Raw genomic sequence first — 22692 nt, 5'->3', positions numbered from 1 at the left:
GAAATTTGGAATCAGAAGAAATAAGCATTGAGAGGCTTGGGAAAATCTACAAGGCAATGAGTGTTCAAAGCACTTTCAGCAAACTACTAAAGCAAATTTCACTGTAGCTTTAAGGTCAATGAAATTTGAAAGTTACAGAAAATAACTAAGGTCCTTGGTTCCTAATCAGCCATTCTTCTTCCTTTCAGAGATGTCACACAAATCACCTCCACAGTTCATTAGGACACGACTTAGGCTAATAGGTTTGCTCCCCACCATAGTTTTGTTTTCAGTTCTTTCATTTTGTCTTAATATAAATAAAATCTTAAAGAATTGTGTGCACCAGTGCATACACGTTTGCATGTGTAAGGCTTTTAGGCAGCACACAGGTGGATGGGTTTATTGGCATAAATTTGCCATCCATTTATGTAAAAAAGATTTTTGTAATTTATGTTTTGTGCACTTTTATGCCTGTCTAGTGGTAGAACCTAGAATGGAGTGCTCTTCTTGCCTCTTTCCCCCTCCCATAAAATGATTCAGATTGCAAAATAAGTAGAGTGGATATTGAATTGGCTCTTTTTCTATCTCTCATTTGTTTTTTCTTTCCAAATAATTTGCACCGCTCTCTGCACTGCTAGAGCTAGGGACTAGAATTCATTGTATTTTGTGGCAGGTGGAGCTTTTACTTGGCTATATTCCAGGGCTCTATAAGGCAGTTCAAAGTCTCTAGTATTATTCCAGTAAAATTCTGATTGACTGGCTCTGCAACATGGTAGTAAACCAGGGTAGATTTCTCCTCCAAGTTTTGCTTTTGCGCACAGCAGGTCAATATGGTTACTCAGTGGGATTTGGGACAAGCAGCATTATTTACACTGATGACAACATGCTGCTTCCCTGATAAATGTCAAATAGTGTGGATTTGGCAGGCTATACAATGTCCTCCCAGAAGAACAGACTGTTTTCTCAGGAAGGATTAGTAAGGATAAAAACCACTATGGTAGATTTTAATAGTAAAATATTACTAAATTATCATACAAACAATTTTGTTGTTGCAGCTAAATAGTAACTGATGTCAGACTTTGGTTGCTCTAAGCCTTCCAATTTTTGAATGAATTTTTGCTTGGATTAATTGAATTCTCCCAGTTTGGGAAGCCCATGCTCTCATATAATACATTTCTGTCACTCCTCTATATTAATTGACCTTTGTCTCATTCATGTTTTAGTAGTGCTGTCATGAAAGATGCTAATTGTATCCTTGGAAAATTAACAGAAGAGCATAAAGGTGTTTATTGGTGTATCAGTTTTGATTCCATTCTACTAACACCTTGTTGTTACATGCCTGATTATTCTAATAAACAATTAAAATTCTTTGCAATTTTAAAACTGCTTTGATTGTGGTGCCCTTTTCAGGAAGATTTTTTTTTGTCTGGTTGATTTTGTGTTTGGGTTTTGTTTTTTACTTAGAGAGATGAAGTATGCAAAATGGTGATTAGGCACCTGAAGGGCTTGATTACTAAATTTCCCTGGCATGTACAAAACTGACTTGCTCCTTCTTAAGTGTTTGCCATGCATCTTAGGTGCATACCTACCCCTTTTCAACTCGGTGGCCAGCATGCCTATAAATCCCATGTAGGAGTCTGAGCAGACTTGAGTCCTGCCTTTTCAATACTGGAGAATTAGATTAGTAGCCAGACTGCTAGGTAGTCCTTGGCGTGTTGAGTTCTATTGAAGCTGCTCTCATTATGTTGAATAATTATTATGGGGCCATGGAGAAGGAAAGGAATTGATTCTGGAGCCAGCTTGTCTGTGCATGCACTGCAATGGGAGGGCAAGATTGAAGTGTGAAGAAAGCAACATCTCTATCAAGGAAGGATGATCACTTGTCCTAGGATATCCAGTGGCCTGGTGGGGAAACGCTTGAGATGTGAAAAGCCTGTGTTGATGTCCTGCGACAGTCAGGGCAGATGTGAGAAGTGGTCTCCTGTCATGAAACCCATGCTCCCTTCCTGGTTGCTGGCTTACAGTAGAGGAGGACTGAGTCTTTTCCTGAGTTTCCTTTTAATGTGTGACTTAGCTGTCTTGCCTCAGGAAAGCGCTCAGAGCTGGAAGCGCTGGATACAGTTGGGTGGCTCCTTCTGCAAAGGCATGTAATTTAGGCTGTGATCCTACCCAGGGCATTTCTCTCCAGCTTTGACAGCTGCTTTCTGGATGTCGAAGTGTTAGCTCTCTCTCCCACTAGAACTGGTACCACATGGTGGTGGTGTGACTTGTGAATTCTGCTGTGGGAAAACTGAATTTACTCCTTTAAGTATTGTACTACCTCAGTCCCAGAAAGAGATACCATTTTAGCGATATCTGTGGCAAAGGTCTGTTGTGAACTAGAAAATGTATTGACCTGCAGCAGTGAGCTCTCCACTTTAGTAAACAAGCAGTGCAAAAGCAGCCCTGGGATCCTGCACAGTGATGCTGTGAAGCTCTGTCACAAGGTGAGCCTGACACAGGTCTTCACATGTGTCTGTGTATCCAACCCCATAACTGCTGAGCTATTTTCCAAGGAATCCTGAGGAATATTAGAAGAATGCATCTGAATTATATTGCCAATACATGTCTCTAGTTTTAATGTGCACCTCTTTTTCAGGAGTTGATGATGGCTGTGCTTCCTAGTGATCAGAGAGCCTAAGAAGGGGATTTTCCATTCTGAGTACTACTGATACTCTGTTAGCACAGGCAGTAAGAGCTGCTTATTTTGGATTCACGTCTCAAAAGGATGTGCCCATCATAAAAACTGTGAAGACATTTAAAATTACAGAGACTGATTTAAAGTTGCTATGTAGAGCACTAACAGGCTGCAGAAAGATGCTCTTGAGTTGCATGAAACAGCTGACTGTACAATGTTGTACCAACACAAGAGTTTCTCACAGCTTGCAGTGTTCTCACAGCTTTTGTTTTTAAATAAAGTCCTAAGGACCAACTTCCCTGGCATCCTGGTAATCACTTTTATCATTGCTGCATTCTCCCCAGGACATGGCTTGTGGCTTTTAAATTATGTTCTTGTTTGTTTTATGGATTCTAGGTTGGCCTTATCATAGGAAATATGCAGTGTGGTTGTTACCAGCTCTCTTTGTTCTGTAACAAGATGACTAAGTTTGTCAGTTCAGTACTGCATATTGCTGTGCTGATGATCCCCTTCCCTTGAACCTCAGCTCAGCTGCTGCACGCTACTTCACTCCGTGCTAAATTTGCAATCTTGACTTCATTGAAGTGCAAAATTGCCTTGCTTGTCAAAAACTGGTAATACATAAAAAACAATCCAGTACTTTATTTTTTTGGCTCAAGTTGAGGCTTACATAGACTTAGAAATAGTTTCAGAATTTCCACATTATGTGAGCAGCTGTTTATGGTGTACAAACCATGTTAAATATTGAAGAATTTAGATCGACTCATATTTGTGCATCATTTTAGTGCTGTAGTAAACAGCAGTATCCATCAAAGTTGAGCTTAAATGGAAAAGTAAATGATGTGTGAGTTGATTTTTGGCAATAGATTTGTTGAAGAGTTTTTTTTTGTTTGTTCTATACATTCTGTCTTAGAAGCTGACCGTCAAACTTACTTCACAAATCTGCCACAGTATTTATTATTAAATTGTATAGATTTATCCTAAACTATGCTGAAAGCATCTTTCATTGTATTATTCATGGTTAATGGCATGTGAATAATGGCATGGGTAAAGGGAAGGATATAGCATTAGTTACCACATTTTACACATAAATGTAAGGAGGTTGGTATAGATGTCCTATTTTCATGCTAAATAGACTTTCTGTTCTAGTACTAGCAAAAGGGCATCTTGCATCAGGACATTACACATAGGAAGAATTTGTATTCAATGATTCTTTCCCTAATTTAGTTCTCTTAAAGATAAAACGCATGAGAAATAGTGTGTGCTACTTAAAACAAAAGCAAAATCTCAATGCCTTTTAAAGCAGTAAATACTTCAAAAATCTTTGCATATTGAATGCTATGTGACAAAACTTGTCTGACTAAATTTAAACCTTCTGTCCTATCTACAGCCTCCTTCCTCCTCAATGAAGTATGCTTCTGCATAGGATGGGAGTTTTCTAAACCTGTTTTACTGAGCATGTTTCTTGTTTTGTTTTCTTTTTTAAATTGTATTTATTAAGGAAATATTCATTTGGATATAAAGGAGGAGTGATTATCAATCTCTTCTGAAAAGGACTGTACTCTGCATTTTTCCACATTTAGTCAATTCCTTTCCTTTACTACACTCACCTATCTACCGCTGGCATGATCAAAGTTTTGGTGATAAATGTTTGAAGTTCCATCAGGGCTGGAATTTAGTTTCCGCTGTTGCTGATATTGGCTGTTAAAAATAAAATAGGTGTACATTAGTGTATCCCAGCCAACCACAGACCTTTAGCAAATGAAGATGTCTTACAATTAGGACAGTATATGGGTTCTCAGAGCTCTTGAGAACTTTGATTATGCACAGACAGGAATTGTGCACTCAAATCACCCAAAATTTTGCAATTCATCCATACTGTTTCTGCCAGTAAAGGTTCAGAGGCTGAATTCTCCTGACAGGATCTGTAGCAAGAAGGTTTCCTCTTGAAGGAGGATATATCAGAGCAAAGTACTTACAACTTCTGATTTGGTGGTGGTTACGATCAGAGTTTTTGGTGTGCGTGGAATTGGTTGTACCAATTGGTTGGACCTATCAGATGGATAGACTGTTTCAAAGAAAAGGTGAGGCATCATTTACCTAAGCAGAATTTGTTGTTTTATAGACAAGCAATCTTTATCATATCTATTAAGCCTGGCGCTGCACAGTGTCATAGACAGGCTCCCATTTTGCATTCCTGAGCTACACAATTTTAAATGTCTCCCAAAAGTCTTACTGAAATACCTCCAGAAAATCAGAACCTTTCTTAATCTAGAGTGAGAATGTGAAAAATGTGCACTCGGTGTTTCCTGTGGAGCCCCGTCTGGACTAGCACGGCAGTCCTGTTGGCTCGGGACAATTGAGTGGTTTCCTGACTTGCCCTCATAAAAGAATTCTTACTTGGATAATCCCTTCCTTTCTTGGCTTGCATTTTCATTTGGCTCCTATTTGATTTTCATGTTACATTTCTTGTTTTTGTGCCTGTAATGGGTTGACCCTGGCTGAACACCAGGTGCCCACCAGAGATGCTCTATCACTCCTCTCCTAAACTGCACAGGCTAGAGAAAATACCACAAAAAGCTCATGGGTCAAGATAAGGACAGGGAGAGATCACTCACCAATCACCATCGTGGGCAAAACAGACTCAACTTGGGGAAAATTACTTTAGTTTATCACTAGTCAAAGCAGAGTAGGGTAATGAGAAAACAAAAACTAAGTCCTGAAACGTCTTCCCTGCAGGCTTTTTCCTGTGCTTTATTTTACTCCTGAATTTATCTCCTGCCCTACAGTGGTTCAGGGGATGGGAAATGGTAGTTAGAGTCAGTTCATTACAAGTTATCTCTGCCACTCCTTCCTCAGTGGGAAGAATGTTCACACTCTTCTCTTGCTCTAGTGTGAGGACCCTCCTGGGGCAGACAGTCCTCCATTAACTTTTCCAATGTGAGTCCTCCTCAGGTTCTGCAGTTTTCATGAGCTGCTGCAGTCTAGGCCCCTTCCATGGAGTGCAGTCCTTCAAAACCAGGCTGCTCCACAGTCTGGCATGGGAACCTCCCTGGGCTGCAGGTTCTTGTTTGTCAGACACGAGAGGATTCTGGCAGCTTCTGACAGAAGCCACCCCTGTGGCCCCTAGGTCATGCAAACCTAGTCAGTGCTTTCAAACTAAAAGGTAGTAGTTTTGTGTTTTCTGCTGTTGTTTTGAAAGAGTTAAAGTGAAATAATTTTGGGAGGTAGCAAGTGTTTTGCATACATTTATAATTTTGTTGGTCAGATTGTCATTATCACATTATCCTTTTACTAGGGGTATGTACCATAACTGAAATGACTGTGGAATGTTATCCTAACACAAACTGAGCATTGTATTTTACTATGTTTTACAACAGAATTTGAGTCAGTAAGGCTTGCCACAGAATCAGGCTTGTTTGATATTTTTATAGTTACTTTGTCACTAATCTTCAAATGATGTAGAGTTGTGAGATAGCTTCTGTACAGAGGAGAAATAAACTAATGTAGAAGAACTGAGTTATCTTTGCAATGTTGAATAGAGAAATATATAAGAGCCCTATGTATAAAACCAGTAATAAGAACTTTTGCTAGAAATTTTTTAACTGGACAGCTCGACAAAGAGCACCTGAGTGCTTTAAATTACAAGAATGAGCTATTGTAATGATATTGTCTTGAGTAAAACAAGAGCAAGGAAAGGATAAATAAGGGGATGTGATGGTCAATGTGCTGCTGAGGCCACTCTGACAAGGAGGGTGCATTCTGCTCAGCTTTGACAAGGCATGGATGTGGGTGCTCCAGGAGCATGCTTGATTTAGTACCTTTCAAGCGCAAGATTCTACTCAAGAACACAAGTACAAACTATTACAGTGCAAGAACAACTGGGTGTCTGTGATACACTCTCTGTGGAGAATGTTAGAAAAGCCGTTTCTGACTTCCATGATCTGAGTGATGGGAAGGTGGTTTCCAGAGAATTAACAAAAAATGTGCCCACGTTTTTCGTGCTTGTTATGCTGTGTTATTTTTTGATCTTACAATGTTATGTATTCGGGCTTTATGTGTACATTTATGCGTACATTATGAGAAAATTGTGTTTCTCTCTAAACTTAAGGTTTCTGAAGTATTAGAAGTTTTCCATGTCAGTAACAAAAAAGCAAATGCCCAGTAGGCTTTTACACAGATACACATTTTGGCCATTTGAAATAGTATAGATAATTTTATTCTAGAATAGAGCCTGTAATGGAAAATAAGTAGTGAATACATAGCAATAGGTCTGATTTGGTCATTTAGATGACAGTTGAACTGGGGAGGAAGATGAGGTATTATGCAAATATATTGATGGAAACAAGTTCCTACAAAAGAAATGGAGATGACTGGAATGTGAGGAGCCTGACTGTTACCTGTCTGTCTTACCTGTGTCTGTAGATGATCGTGCACAAAAGGGAAATATACTGAGATGGTCACTGAAAACAGGTGACAGTGTAAGTGAGCAAGAACATAAAATGGTGCCTCTGTAAATTAATTGCACCTAATTTATTGGTTTGCTCTTTGGACTATTCTTTATGGTTGCATGTGGAGTGACTGAAGGTGTGGTAATTCAATTCTCCAGCAGCAGCACTTCTAAGCAACTTGTCTAATGTAGGCAGAGAGCAGGAAGAAACCGAGACATGTCTTGATTCCAGTGCAGGTCTACTTTGCAACCCCTGTCCCAGCCTGTGGATTTTTGCTTCCCAGGCACTGCTTGAGAGCTTTACAGTGGATGACATATTTGAGCTAAGCCAGGCTAAGGATCTGCATATAAAAGATAAAACTCACCTCCTCTCATTGACTAGTGCCAGCTTCTCCATGGCACAGAGATGTTTTGGGCAGTGAGCATTGATGACTTCCATCTGCTTAGCTTTTCATGCCTTCAAGTGACATACAGCACTCCACCAGGTATTATCAAGTCTCTAGTAAATGTAACCCTGTTCTGATTGTACTTTATCATTTCAATTTAGCAGTCTTGAAAATGGCTTTACTATTCCTGGGTTATTGACAGCCCTAGTATGAAAATATCCTATTTTCACACCTGTGTGTGCTTCTGCACTTCCCAAAGAGTGACTCGGACTTCTCTATCAAACAGTAAAATAAGTGTGTGTTTCAGGAAATACCAGCTTCTTCTGGTGTTTCTTCTAGTCCTCTGCTTCTTTGGATTGCAGATGCAGAATAATAAATAAAAGGGATTGACATGCTTCTATGCAGGAAGGAAAACTCAAATTTTAAGGGATTCTTTGATATATCAACTGTGAGCTGGCAAATACATCAGGCATGAACAGGCATAAAGCTGTGACAGTTTCAGATAAATTCAGGCCAATGGTATTGCCAGTGATGGATTTGTACTGCAATTAACAGGATTAGGGACCAGCATTCTGGTCATGATTGGAATGCTATCAAGTGATGTGATTTTTTTTGTTTAACTGTTTGTTTAGATTTCTTTTCAGCTTCGATTTCTCTGTTTCCTTGAGCAGAAAAGTGAAGCACAACTGGTGTAGCAGACAGACACAGTGTCACTCTTGTCACTACTCAAGGTACTGCTAGTACCTAGAATAACACCTAACCTACTCTCTGTTACTGCTCTGTCACTTGGCTGGAGAGAACTGCTGTTGGATGAAGGAGGAAAGACATTGCTGCCTGCTTTCTCTCCCTTTGATTTCTGCTGTGACCTTTGGCAGGGTTCTCTGGGAAGGCTGGAAGGAAGGGGAGCCAAAGGCACAGTCGATATGGTGCAAGGCAATGCTTGGGAATGCTATCATCAGAGAGGCATAAAACATGGGATTTTTATATATAACAAGTGGTTGTTTCATCCTGTCTGTATTTAGACCTGTGTAACCTATCTGTCCTCAAGTCTTTGTCTTCTGGAAAGCAGTTAGTTTCCTGATTAGAAGATATTCACATATTATATCTAAGGCATTATATGTTTTACATCATATTTAGGTGCAGCGCTGAAGGTCAGAATTCTTTAGATACCTTTCCAGAAGGAAGTTCAGGAGATATTAGTCTTCCTCTTAAGTGCAGAGAAGAAAGGCAGAAGCCAAGTCCTACTCCCAAAAGTCAGTAGAATGTTAAACTTTGATGGATTTCCTATTCCTGTACTTCCTTATCTGGATTTCAGTTTCTCATGCAGCCTAATAAGTACTATTTGGTTGAAGAATATCTTTCAGAAAGACATCCAGACTTGCCTGAAGACACCAAGTGATGGAGAATTCACCACTTCTCTTACTTAATGAATGGAGAGGAGTAGTTGATGAGAGACTAATTTATTCCCTGGTCCAGTTGTGCCTGGTGAATTTATTGCCTGTGGTTGATGTGAAAAAGCACTGGCTTTATTTCTGAAAGAACAGCAATGTGGCAACTTGACTTGCTGAATACTTGCATTTTAACAGTCTCTTCTGTAGAAGACTAGAGTTCCTAGTATATGGTAGTTATTTTTCTGGACATATATAGAATAAACAAACCTTCATGGCTGGTAAGTTGCATTTAGAATGTTTTTATATCATCAGAAAATAGGCAGACATTGGAGAATCTTGTTTGGAGCTTGAGCCTGGAAAAAGCTGTGACTCTAACATGAGAATCCTTAGCTTCATGGTATTCAGTTTGTATAGGTACTGCACCACATGGAGTGTGATGTATTTGGATGTCTTCACTCTGGTATTCCAGCCACAGGTAAAAGGAACTCTTGTTTGTCACTTTATATGCTATTAAATCTATTTTAATCATTTTCTGGTATCTTTGTTCTTCAGGATCTATGAATTATATTTGTGAGTATTACTCGGATAATGCTTGATTATAGTTTCCATTGCTTTTGTTTGAGTGTTTATTTCAAGAATGACAAGTATTTTTTTGTTACTTTGCAGAGTACAGATGCCAATTCAAATGTGAGGAAAAGAACGAATGCCACAGTACAGTCTGAAGCTGATGGTGGGAGCCGAATTGACACAAGGCACAGCTCCGTCCAGCCTCCCTCTGTAGCTCAGGGGTCTTCTGACATTACACCCCACTCCCTTTCTGCATCGAGTCCCAACCCTTTCACACGAATCAACGCATCGGAGACATTATCTTCTGCAAGAGCTACCCCTCCAGCTCCTCCTTCTACCCCAATTTTAACTGGATTTGTATCCCAGCATGCCACAGCTGGATCCCCTTCCATTCAGCACTTGCTTGGATCTAGACTGGAGCAGATTCAGACCACCACACCTAATACATTAGGAGCATCTGCAAAGCCATCTGCTGTCATACCACCTCCTCCCCCTGCCTCCCACTCTGGCACGAGTAAGATAGACAAATATGCACGCATTTTATTTCCTGTTACCTTTGGAGCATTTAACATGGTCTACTGGGTGGTGTATCTATCCAAGGATACCATGGAAAAATCGGAAAGTCTAATGTAGTTTTGCTGCTATGTAGTAGTTCCTAAATTATACTCACATTTGATGCAGAGTTTCTTCTTTTGAAACTATTTAAAAAGGTCAGTAATTCTTATTTATAAAAGCTGTGTGGTACTTTCCCATTCTAAAGGCTGGAGTTTTTGGGGATAATTAGGTAACTCTTAACAGAGTAATGGGTAACAGTAATGAGTCTTCCTCCCTTCAGCCAGCAATGAACCAGCACTTGCTTGAGACAAACTACTCTGGCTGCACAGAACTTGCATTTGGGAGGAACATGCACCTGAAAAAAATCAGAGGCAGAGGTGCACAGCTGTGCAGTGGAACACATCTGACTGCTAGGATTATGCATGTTGGCTGCTACAAATGCCTGAGGCACCCAGCACTGCTGTCTGGACACAGCATTGCATTTTCTGAGTGTGAGGTCTATGTCCTGTATATTTTGACAGTGCTGGCTAGAAAAGGACTTTCCCTGCTAGATTAAAATTGACAGAATGGGGGGAAGAAAATCAATAGCGGCAAAAGGGAAGAGAGTCCAGCCTGGGAGAGTGCAACTCCAGGAAAGTTATGCAAAGGAGTTGTAGAGCTCCATATATTTTTACTAAGCATTATTTTGCATTGTAACCTGGGAAATTCTCACACCAAACTAAGAATGAATGAACCTTGTAAAATCTGAAATCTGATGTAATTCTCAAAATTGGATTTTCTTTTATGGTAAGGTGATCTTAAGTGGGCAATTCTTCTTTGACCTTGCTGACCAGCTTGAGTGGATTTATTCCTAAATTACATCAATTGTAGTAGATGAGGACCAGACCACAATGTTCAACTTTTCATTTAAATTCTTTGCTTTTTCTTTGGGTGCTTTGAGGTTTGGGTATTGGTTTGCTTTTTTTTGTTTGTTTTTTTTCCACCATCCTTTAAACACGTATTCCATTCCCCAAACTCCTTATGTAATGTTTGTGTCAAGTTAAATTTTCAATACAGTTTTAGAAGTGGCTTCAAAATTAAGCAAAAAAGCCCTATTTCCTGTGCATAGATGAGTGTGGCATGTCACTGAGTAAATGAAAGACACCCTTTTTGAGACGGACTGCTGTGATATAAATAAGAAAGTAAACTTTCTGGGTGGATCCCAGGCTAAAAATGTTAATTTACGATCTATTTGTTTACTTTAAACTGTGGCATAGATAGGTGCTTTCCTTACCAAATTGAAGTATGCAAGCAGGCAATATTATTAAAGATTAGAATAGTTAAACCTGATAGAAATCCTGATCATAAATGTTATTTTCACTAGAACAGGTAGAAAACAAATTGCCAATAAATAAAAGAAATGTTTGTACAGAACTGTCTGGCTTGGCAAATGGTTAGCGTTTCTGTGCAGGTGACAAGTGGGAATCAAATGCCAAATCCTCAGCTATGATCTGGCTGTGCCTTTAAAGGGTCTGGACTAATCCTTAGCTTCAGCTGACTGAATAGGAGATTGGTAGCCTATTGTCAAAGTCTTATGCTGCAGGGCAGATCAGGTGAGTGTTCAGTGGTTCTGTGTCCAGAGAATGATCAAGGGATTTATGGAGACCACAAGCTGCTGGCAGCAAACCAGATGCACAAGACTGCCCTTGACTGTGCTGGGACAAGAGTCAGGGTAAAAAGACCCTATAATGGCGAAACTATGACTGTGCCTCTGTCTCTCCAAGCCTTTTAGCCAGCTCATGGCTGAGAATCTGACCTTTAACTTGTGGGACCTGGGAGATACCTGGCAAGAGATACTGCAGTGTGTAGTATGGATCTCAGATGGTTCTTTCATGTGTAATAATGAACAGTAGATGGTAGAATGCAGTGGTAATGTCTTACATAACTTTATTATAATGGAGCGATATAATCAGTTGCCTTAGTCTTTCTTTTACTTAAGGGATGCTCTCAAAAGGCCAGGTATGGTTCTTTCCTTTTTCATCTTTTATATCTGGAAGATGGTTGAGAGTACAGCGCTCATTAGAAAAACATTGTGTGGCGTATCACAGAAGTGGGAATGGAGCACCTGTGCAAGATGTCTAACCGCAGTAGTTTGTATCTTTGGATGTACTGCTAGTTGCTGTAGCTGTTTCCTCTCTAATTAGGTCACATTGTTACAAATTGTTAGAGTAGAAGATGGTATGCAAGGGATTATTTATTTGGTTAAACCAGAATAAACAAAGCTAAACCTCTGGCAATTATTGATTATAATTGTGCAAATGATAAAATACTTCTAGCATGAAGAACGGCGACCTGCTGTGTGGAGAACCTAGTATTTGTATCAGAAGTTAATGAAATAACTCTTTGCTTTCCTCTGTGATGAAAACCAAGGATGTTCTCTCACAGGCAGAACTTTAAACAATTCATTAGAAACAGTTGTCTGTTCTTTCCACCCATCCCTGTATACTGATTTTATAATCAGCTTTTTCCAGTGCATTGTTCACTGGGATCAACACTAGTTCAAGCTAAGATTGATCTAAATGTGCTGCTTCAATTCACTTGCAGTTTCTGTTTAAAGACTTAAAAGGAAGAAAAAGGACTGCAAAAAGAATAAATTACAGATATTTATTTCTATGCTTCCATTTTGGGAGAAATTTTTAATGATACACAGAAAAAGTTACCTACTTTAAATATCCAGTATATTTCTGAAGTACCTTCCAACATTTCCATGCCTAAATTCAAAATGAAGTACATTAAAAAAATCATTATGAGTCTAGAACTAATTTATTGAACTGTACTACATTTTTATGTTGCAGCATATGAAGAAATTGCCATAATTACCTTTCCAAATTACATGTGGACAATGTAAATAGGAATTTATTGTTAACAGTTGCTCTTCATTATTTTTAATCTCCCTGGATGATCAGAAACAGTAAAACAAAAAAGAGCCTGCAATATACTCAGTGATACCATAACTTGAAAGCACAAAAGGAGGAATATGCTAAATATAGCAGCCCAAAACTGCTAACTAAAATCCTAAGGGAGAACATTGCAGGTGTCATTTCAGTGACCAAATAGCTTATTAGATATGATGTTCATTGAGATGAACTCTACAGGAGCTATATTTTTAGGTTTTTGTTCTTTTTCTCTATTGGCTTTGTTGAACAATCTTTTTTTTGACAGTATCATAGTGGTTTAAAACTAACCAAACACTTCAGATAAGTTCACATCTATCAACAGGAATGGAAACAGGAGAGAAAGACAAAAATCTTTACAAGGAAACAGAGATAGTTCTCCACTGATATTTCCTCAGAGACATCGTTACCAGCAGCAAAACTCCCACAGATTGCAGTGATGCAGCCCTGACCACTATTGCAGCCACTTGAGAAAAACAGTTAAAAACTTGGTTCAGGAAGATTACCTTCACAGGAACTGAAGTGTGGTTTGTAGTCAATTGTGAGCCCACTATTAACAGGTTTCACTGCAGCTGTGAAAAATAATGAAGATGAGAAAGGTGGCCAACTTAGACTCTAGCCCTTCAAGGTGATCTGAACTCTTGGAGCTCACCATCAGTACTGGAATCTGTTTTTCCTCCTATTTAAAAGGACTTGTCTCCATCAAATGGATGTTGGTAGTGCATTTCTTCTCCCATGTGTCTTTGAAGGGGAAAAAAGACTTTAAACTGTTTAGTTATCCACTCTACATTACCCTTTCATCAGGCAAGTAAACTGGATGATAATTGAATGAAAGAGGTAAATAGTTTAATAAGGAATGTGATTAGAGCTCTCCTGTTAAGAGGAGCTGAGAGTTATTGATTACAGGGTGTTCAAGTGTAGCCTTTGGCATCTCATCATCTTCATCATTCAGAATGGACCTTATCAAGAAATGGGAAAACCAAGTAAATGTATTTAATAGGATTAACCAGTATTTCTACAAAAAATTGAATGAACTCAGCTTTTTATATGCCCAGAATTTCATCTCCCACTGTACTGTGTACCTCCTGTGTGTCATTTGGCCTCAGTGTCCCTTAATGCTGTAGCTCATTGTCCGTATGCCATGTGAGAAGAACGTCAGGGTATGCAGTATCTAGTTATCCAATTTATCCAAAGCTTACCTTCCCATATTCTTTGTGCTGTTAGAAGAGTAGGGAAGGCCAGAATGGGGGAAATGACACACAAGCTTTGTAAGGGACACACGTTGGCCATCTGGGACATTTTCCCATAGATACTACAGATTTCTTAGGAGACCCTTTTTCAGTGTGCTGTAGCAGCACACTATACATACAAATCCCAAGAGCTGCCAAGAGCTCTGTTTGGATAGCAGAGTAGATCATGGGCTTTGCACACTTCTTATAACTTTTGCTTGACTTAAAAGATTAAGGAAGAAAGAAATTTTGGTGAGTTGTACCTTGTCTTCCTTGGACTTGCCAATAGGGCTTGACCTCACTAAAATAGAAAGGGTTTGTGTGGCTAGCACTGGTTATGAATTGCAATACAGACAGCTAACAAAAACTCACCCTTGTTTTTGTTTAATCCTAGTATTGAAAAACAGATTAGGAAAAAAGCAGCTGTAGTGTTGAGAAGCTCAGGTTTAGTATAACAACTGCTGATGATATCGATCAAGCCAAGGATGATCAAAGTTGTAGAAGCCTTACAGAACTTCAGGGCTATACAGCAGTAAGTTTGCAGCAGGTCACTGCTAAGTGGGGAGAAAAGAAGTTGCTTCCCTTCGTACTCTGACAGGAGCAAAGCAATAAAGCATAACTTTTATTGCTGCTCTATTTATATGTGGTAGAACAAAACTGTATAAACAAATTTCATACTCAGTGAAAACTTAGGGGAAAATAGCATTATGGGGGTCAGTATTAACCACCAGACACCCACCCCACAAAAAATGGGGAAAAAATCCAGGAAAAAAATGAAGTTAAATGACAGTAGCATCTTTTTTAATTATTTAGATTTTTTTTTCCAAGACCTTGTATTTCTTTCACTGTGGGCTTCCAAGGTGAGTTTACTTTTTTTAAAGAATCTCTACTGGTATCCACTGACACCAATATGTGTTTTTCATTTACTTAAGTGCACTTTAAATGGGAAGTTTACTGGAAGGAAAAATGTGCCATTTTGAAGGAGTCTGATACGCTTTAATTTGTACAATCTTCATTTGTCGGCCTCTCCTCAGAGTCAAGATGTAGCTATTTTGGAGATTGTGAGTGTGGTGAGAGTTTCAGTGTGTTCTGAGTAAATCAGACTCTGAAAGTAAATTTTTGCCACGTCCCAGGCAAGTGAGAGTAGTGCGAAGTACAGAGCACCCTGTAAAGATTTCTCTTTGCTAATATTACATTCTGTGTTAACAGGAGGGAATGAAAAATGCATTATTGTAAAATTGGTAGAATTTACAAAACCTAATTTGTTTTCACATGAGTTAGAGATGTGGTAAGTATTTAGTTCAGAATTTAATAGCATTGTCTTCTAGTCCATAACTGAATGCATCTAAAAGTATCTCTTAGACTTTCTCATGCTTTTTGTAGTATTCCACTGGAAAGGATTTCAAGGAAAACCAATTAATATCCATTACAGTTCACTATATTTTTCGGTCATAATTCTATTTTCATTTTCTTGTGCAAGAGGAATTGAGAGCATGATGGCATTTTCAAAATAAAAATAATGCTGGCAAAACACAAGCCTTGGAGATTCCCTTTTTTAGAAAACCCTCCAAACTCCCATCAATTTTTGAATGGTTTTTTAAAAAAAATAGTGTAGTTTTAGCATTTAAAAATACTAATGCTGTGGCAGGCTGGGTGCATTTATACATATATTCCTTCAAATAACATAATTTCCCTGAATTTTAAGGAGACAAACTCAAGATGCACTTGCTAATGGTTCTGAATTGAATGAGTACCTTTCTGGAAAGGTACTCATTCTGGAAAACACCATGTGAGGTAGGTATTTTTTCATCACTATTTTCATATACCTGTTTTCAAGAAAAAGATCTGGAGGAAGAGTGTGATATTACTGAATTAATCTTCAAGTAGCATGAAGATCTGGGTTATTTCCTGCTGGTCATCTTGCTGTTGTGTCAACATTTGCTTAGTGTTCTTGTGAATGCTGTATCCAGGTTGCTCTTAACTGACAGCAATCCGTGGATGATCTGATGACATAAAGAAACACTAAAGGAGATCACTGTTTGTGAATATGTTTTCATCCTTGGAAAATACTTAACTGGAGTTTGGTAGAAGAAGCAGATGACAGTATGAAGCACTCAGCTGTACTTCTGAGCTCAGTACATTGAAAAAGTTAGCTGAGTACTGCTTTGTCTTGCATCATCATCTTGTGCTGGTGGCTCGTCTCCATGGTAAGTAAAACTGCTACGAGGATGGAGGTCTCAGAAGTAAAGAATGTCTACAAGTATTTCTTCAAAGTTATTTTGAAATGAGATAGATTACTAACAGTAATGTCATAGTATACTTTGCATTTGCAAGCTTGAAAATCTCCTTTTCTGTTAGGATGTGCCAGGTTGTCAAATGAACTTTTCATAAGTAGATGATTCTGTATGTACATGTATTTCATTTTTTTGTTAATTTGTTAACATGTTTTTGTTAACATTCTCTATCACCAGAGGAGTGGTGGAGTTTTGAGGTGTTCCAGATAACCAGACATCTTGAGCAATTACATTAAAATATTTCTTTCATAGATACATGCCTTTGCAAAACGATGACAGCAGTGCTTTTGTGGTAGAAAATAATCCACCTGTGAAAAATCCTCATCTTGGATACTCAACTCATGTTTAAAGGGCTGATGAAGCACATTGGACAAAGCAGGACTCAGGGCATGTTTATTCTAAGAGGCTTTTGAATTGGAGCTGGCTTATGTTCTGCCATCCTCTGGAGCAGTGTGCACCAGAGAGACTACAAGCAGAATCCATGGGCTTTTTGCAAGCTTTTTTTAAGACTCCACCCTAAAACTATATTGCTGCTGAATGTAGCACTCTCACCTTCTTCTTTATTGCCTTGCTTTGTGTGTAGGGAAGAATTTCAGTGCTTGTGGGGAAGCAGGCTGAAATAACTTGTCTAGCTAAACCCCCAATTTTGTCTTGTTTCCTTTTGGCTGATTAGTAGTAGTGGGACCTGTCTGATCTGGCTCCCATCTCAGTGCTGGTACAAAGGGGTGTGAGGAGCCTGGATTGATGCTTTGAGCTGGGTTAATGCTGGTGTGAAACCACAGTCTGAGGATTCTCCTCTTACCTCCACTGTCACTAAAACAGAGGCTCTCTCAGGCTTTCTCAAACCTCCTGTGCCCCCTGTGGTCATTTTTGCTCCACAAAGGTGATTTTATGAATTATATCAATGACAAATCATGAACTAAAAAAAAAGAAAATCCACAAAAAAAGAGGCCAGAATTTTTGAAAGAGCTAAGATCAATGAAGTTATTTGAAGAGAGAGAAAAGGAGAGAAGGGAAAACCTGAGTATGGATGAAAAATTTATTTTCTTGCTACCAAGCAGTTATTTTAAGATATGTCCTATTAGAGGTACTAGAACTGCATCTGGCAGGAAACAGGCTAGAAATAATTATTCCTTCATTATAAGTATAATGAGAAAGTATTAAAGAAAAGTGTCTAATGTCCTAATATAAACATTTGTGTTCCATTGAAGCTGTTTGCAAAAATGGTATTTTCTTTTGTCAGCCAGGAAGAATTAGGAGACAGAACAGGAAGGGGAAAAGAATAAGTTTTATTAAGTTTTACTGTTTCCCTTTGTTTTAGAACATATCTCAACCAAAAATGTAAGCAGTAACATTTAAAAAAAAATCTTTCTGGGGCTCTATACATTTAATTTTCAGTAATGAAGCACTTTGGAATGTTTAGCATTTAACTTGCTTTATGTTTAAGAGGCTAAATAGAGAGAATCCTGTCTCTGATTTAATTCAGTTATCAGAGGGGATGTGGGTGAAGAAAACAGCTTTCATTACAGTAACCGCCAGTTTTTTTAAAGTATGATGCTTTCCTTCTAAATCTGAAGACTTCATTCTTGTACCTGAATTGATGGGAGCTATTTGGTGATGAGCATTTCTGATAATCCAGTCAGTGCTGCAGCATGTGGGCTGCACCTGCATTTAGAGTTGCCGTGTCTGAAAATGTACATCCACAAGTTGGCACTTGCAGAGCATGGATGCACAAAAGGCAAAGGTGTGTGTGTGTGTTTGTGTGTGTGTAGCCCACTGTGGGTGGGTGCAGGAGAGCTGTTGTGCTGCTCATGTGGGAGAAGATGGGAGTCTGTGGTCAGAAACAGAGGGTAAGGAGAGTGTGACTGCCTCTCTCAGAGGCTGAGCAGAGCTTATATTGGATTAAGCCACTTGCAAAAATGGCCCCTAAACCCCTTTTCCAAACAGGCAGCGTAGGAGCAAGCTGAGTGCAATGTGGAATTCAACTCCAACTGCAAATCCTGCACGAGGATCAGCACAGTTAATCTCCCCTAAGGGCTCTGATGCTGTGGCTAGAAGACTGAAAAAATGTGAGGGAGCTCCTGCTGCCAGCTGGAATGCCTTCATGTTACTGTGCATCCGAGCTGTCCTGTAGTGCAACAGGGTCTTTGGGGTAGTGGGGGTGGGATGGAAAATGCTTTTTTGGAGTAGAAAATAGGGCAGACTGAAAACTTCCTTCAGATCAGCACTGCTCACGTGCACTGCAACAGCACAGAAGGTCCCAGAAGGGCACCAAGGTGCGTTGCAGTCTTGTCTTCTCCTTGCCTATCTGCTAAATGTTTTGAAATTGAGAGTGGTGGGAACGACCAGTACAGGTCTGGTAATGAAACAGAAGATGCTTAGTGCTGCTGCCAGGTAAGTACACACAATCTCCTGCCAGCAGCCTGTGGGCCTTTCCAGAGACAGAACTGTCTCACTGACTTTTTTGTAGGTATAATTATTATGTCCCCACCATCACTCCTGTAACTTAAACAGTGGGAAAAGGGGGTTCTCTTTGATGCTCTATTTTGTTGCATAATTATGCACATTTCTTCATTTTGTTGCATAATTATTAAGAGGAAAATCATGATGAATTCTTCTAATTTTTTTAAACTTTTTTCAAAAGAGGCTTCCTCACCTGCAGACATGGAAATCATAAGCTCCATTGCAAACTTCAGGAAGGTAGGCAGCACTTCTATGCAAACTTCTGTCTATGATTATCTCACAAAGATAGCTTTTGTTTTCAAATAAAATGTCTAATTTGAGGACATTTAGTTAAAACTTTAACAATTTTATATACAAAAATATTTTCTCTGTACTGAAAATGTGAATTCTGTTTGTAGAAATTTCACTTAGGAAGGTAAGGTGAAATGTATGTGGATTTTCTGTTAAGCTAAACCAGGGGCTTAGCTGTGGGATATGCAGTAGCCATTTCATAAATACATGGATTGTATTTTTTTTCTCTTTGGAGAATGTGGAGACAATATATAAACAGAAGGTGGGAAAATTCTGTGGAGAGGTTTTAAAATCTCACTTCCTCTCTGGCTACCATATGCATAAAAGTAGTGAAATCAGATAAGAAAAGATATGTGAGTGAAAAAAGGCATTCTTTGATCTTCACATTCTCAGTTGATCTTACTAAGTATGCAGTTAACCAGCCTCCCTGTACATTTCCAAGATTTTTCTCTGCTATGCCATGGGTGAACTGTGGAAGACCTAGGAATTCTTAGGTTCAATACATCAGTCCAGTTAGAAGAGCATGCAATGCTGGCCTTGCTGAGTTCAGAGCATGTTTTTGTAAGTGCTGGAGCAATCTATTCAGCAGGACAAGGTATCCCAGTTCTGGATAAGAACACCTGAGGCATTTTGCTGAGGTAAGATGTAAGAGTTGAATTAGGTATAAGGGCTGCTCATTACCTGTTTTAAACTTCCAAAATGAACAATCTAAACCCATTCTTTGGCATGTTCTGCTACTTTTGCACTGTTTTGGTTTGTTCAAGTTCTGTCCCTGACTTAGCTCCCTTGCAGTGTGGCTGAGGTGAGGAGCAGCAGTTTCTGGGGTGGGGTGGGATTCCCATGCCTTCCCTTTGGCCACAGGCTCTCTGTGCATCACATCTCCATCACCAGGTGGACAGCAGAATCTGTGCTGGGAGAGGGTGCACCCATGCCAGGGACAGATAAACCCTGGCAGTCCAGCAGCAAGGCACAGTGTGAGTGGGCTAGAGTCCTAAACTATGGTGTGTAAGGATTTAGGGGTGGGCTTCAAGATCCAGTGCTAGTGCAGTGGCATAAACCAACTTTGGCTGCTTGAGATACGGGTCAGTTGTAGAACAGGCAAAAATTTTCAGGTTTCTAAATTTTCTGGGTGACTGCTAGCACTGCCAGCCCACATGTGCTCTGTGCTGCATCACTAGCAAGCATACAGAGCAGAGACAGTATGTTACAAGTCCATCTGCAGACACAGTACTGACTTGCTGGTAGTAAGTAAATAAGGCACTTAGAAGTTGCCCTGGGTACCTTTTTCTCCTCACCTTTACCTTCCACCCTTGCACTCTGCCAGTCCTGATACTCAAAACTGCTGGGGCACTTTAGTGAGCTGTTAAAATCAGCCCATCTAACAAATGATGGAGGGCATCCTTTCTCTCACTCTTTCTACTCACAAATTCACAGTTGAGGGGCAGACTAGGAGGTGCCAACTTCTGTGCTAATTTGAAATTTAAGACCTGCGTACCAGCTGAGGAACTAAAAAAAAGAAAAAGGAATGTATATGTGATGTGTAGCAGCTGCTGTATGTCATATATATTGTGTCATTTAAAGCTGAAAATGAAAAGAAGTTTAAAAAAAAAAGTGGTACTTACTGATATTTTGTTTTACTGTAAGCTTTTCTTTTCCTGAGAAGCCCTGTCCATTGCAACCAAAACTTCTGGGTTTAGGCTTAGACATTGCTAGGAAGACTCCCAGTGAAAAATATGAAGCTTTTGGAAATACTTTTTTTCTTTTTTTTCTTGTAAAAGTGGTGGCATGCAGAAAATACACTTAAAGGAAGCATAGTAAAAATGCTTTTTAAACACTCCCTGTAGGAAAGTCCTATCTTCTCTGTCAATAACTTACTACTTCTGCAATATGTGGCTGACCTAGGTGCATGTTGCAAGAGTTCCTGTGCCATTCCAAATTCTGATGTTTATCCCTTTGTATAGGCTCATACATGGGGAAAAACTGAAAGGAAACAAAGCAAGGGAAGCCTTTTTCTGAATTCTTTTACACTATTCTTGGTGCACATTTTAGTTGTACGGAACAATGTGGCTGGGAAGATTTGAAGAATCAGAGGTTGACTAAATTGTTTGAATGATATGTTCAATGCTGGTCACCTGACTATACTAACAAACTTAAAAGATGGTTTGATAGCTGTCAACTTGTTTTGCTATTGTGCAGCTTAACTGTTACCTTCCTGTATTATGAACATCTATGTATTTGGAAAATAAATCCATCTTGCAAGAAAGATTGTGCAAAAAAATTGTTCCTATTATACTCCAGTGTATTGCTGATGTCAAATAAAATACAATTGTGAGAGTTCTTAAACAGTTGTCTTTCTAATTGTGGCCTGAAGCAGAAAGAGGAAGGAATAGAGTAAACCTCTTTAATATGGATTCTCCTGAAATTATTGCTGCAACACTGATGCTAGCTAAAAGGTTCCATCAACCTGATGTTTTAGATGTGAACAGATAAAGGGATGGGTTTCATGAACAATATGATGCATATTAATCTGCTTTATTATTATTATTAGGATGGCAGACCAGTCTACTGATGTATCACTGTCATGATGTATCTCACCATGTCAACAAGCTGAAAGCCAAATGAATTACCTTGCCTCTCTCACAGGAGCAGAAACAAATAATACACAGATTAGCGATGCTCACTTTATAATCTACTTTATTTATTTTTTATTCCTGTGAGGTCATCTAAGAGTTCTGCCTTCTTGCCTCCCCTGCCAACAGACCATTCATTAGCTGCTCTATTTCTTTACGTGACCTAAAGTGATTTTCTATTATTCTTTGCTTGAGCCAGGCAAAGCTTTTGTACATTAGAAGCCAGAGACTTGTAAAAACTGTGTTTCAGCAAAAATGAACTATAGGTTGCAACAAATACGTGTATAGAGTCATGTATGGAGAAATCATTTTGGTATGAGTAGTGGCCCATGCAAAGCAGGGAGTGGGGAATCCTAATTTATTTTCTAAGTGTGGCCAGGACCATCAAATCTCTTTGCAGGCTGAGCTGAAAGCTGTCAGAATGGCTTGCAGTGCTGCAAAGTGCTGTAATTGCTGCTTGCTTCAGGGACAGATGTTGATGCCAAGAAATCTGCTATGTTTGACAACCACAGCTAGATCATAGATTTGGAAGACTACAGCCCTTTCTCCTAGCTTCTGTGGCTGTCATTTTTAAGCCTGTAGCACAAATTAGTCATACATGCTGCTGCTGCCACTTAATGCTACGTGGCACGATACTACCTACCCCACATCTCACATTTTACTCACGTCACTTGCATTGATTAGATGGGGATTTCTGCTGTTAGGTTACAGACAAGGCCTGCTTAGCATCTAAGAAGAGTTTCAGTGGATGCTGGGGTCAGGTTTTAAGTAATTTAGAACTATGGCTGCTGGTAGTATAAGAGAAATTCAGCCTGCAGGCTGAAAATTATCAGGAACTTTACCTGAG

At 39.3% G+C, this 22692-nt stretch overlaps 1 protein-coding gene across 2 annotated transcripts in view; it reads left to right on the top strand.

Moving 5' to 3' along the window:
- Positions 1-21558, top strand: part of GABRA4 (gamma-aminobutyric acid type A receptor subunit alpha4) — a 47190-nt gene extending 25632 nt beyond the window's left edge. For both annotated transcript variants that reach the window (XM_038135702.1, XM_038135703.1), the window contains one exon: positions 9550-21558. In XM_038135702.1, the coding sequence (XP_037991630.1) occupies positions 9550-10083 (534 nt within the window). In that variant the 3' untranslated portion in view covers positions 10084-21558. The remainder of the gene's footprint in view (positions 1-9549) is intronic.
- The last annotated feature ends 1134 nt before the right edge of the window (positions 21559-22692 follow it).

The sequence above is a fragment of the Motacilla alba genome, chromosome 4, assembly GCF_015832195.1.
Source record: "Motacilla alba alba isolate MOTALB_02 chromosome 4, Motacilla_alba_V1.0_pri, whole genome shotgun sequence".
In the NCBI taxonomy this organism is placed as follows: Eukaryota; Metazoa; Chordata; class Aves; order Passeriformes; family Motacillidae; genus Motacilla; species Motacilla alba.
This window is presented reverse-complemented; position numbering and strand designations above follow the sequence as displayed.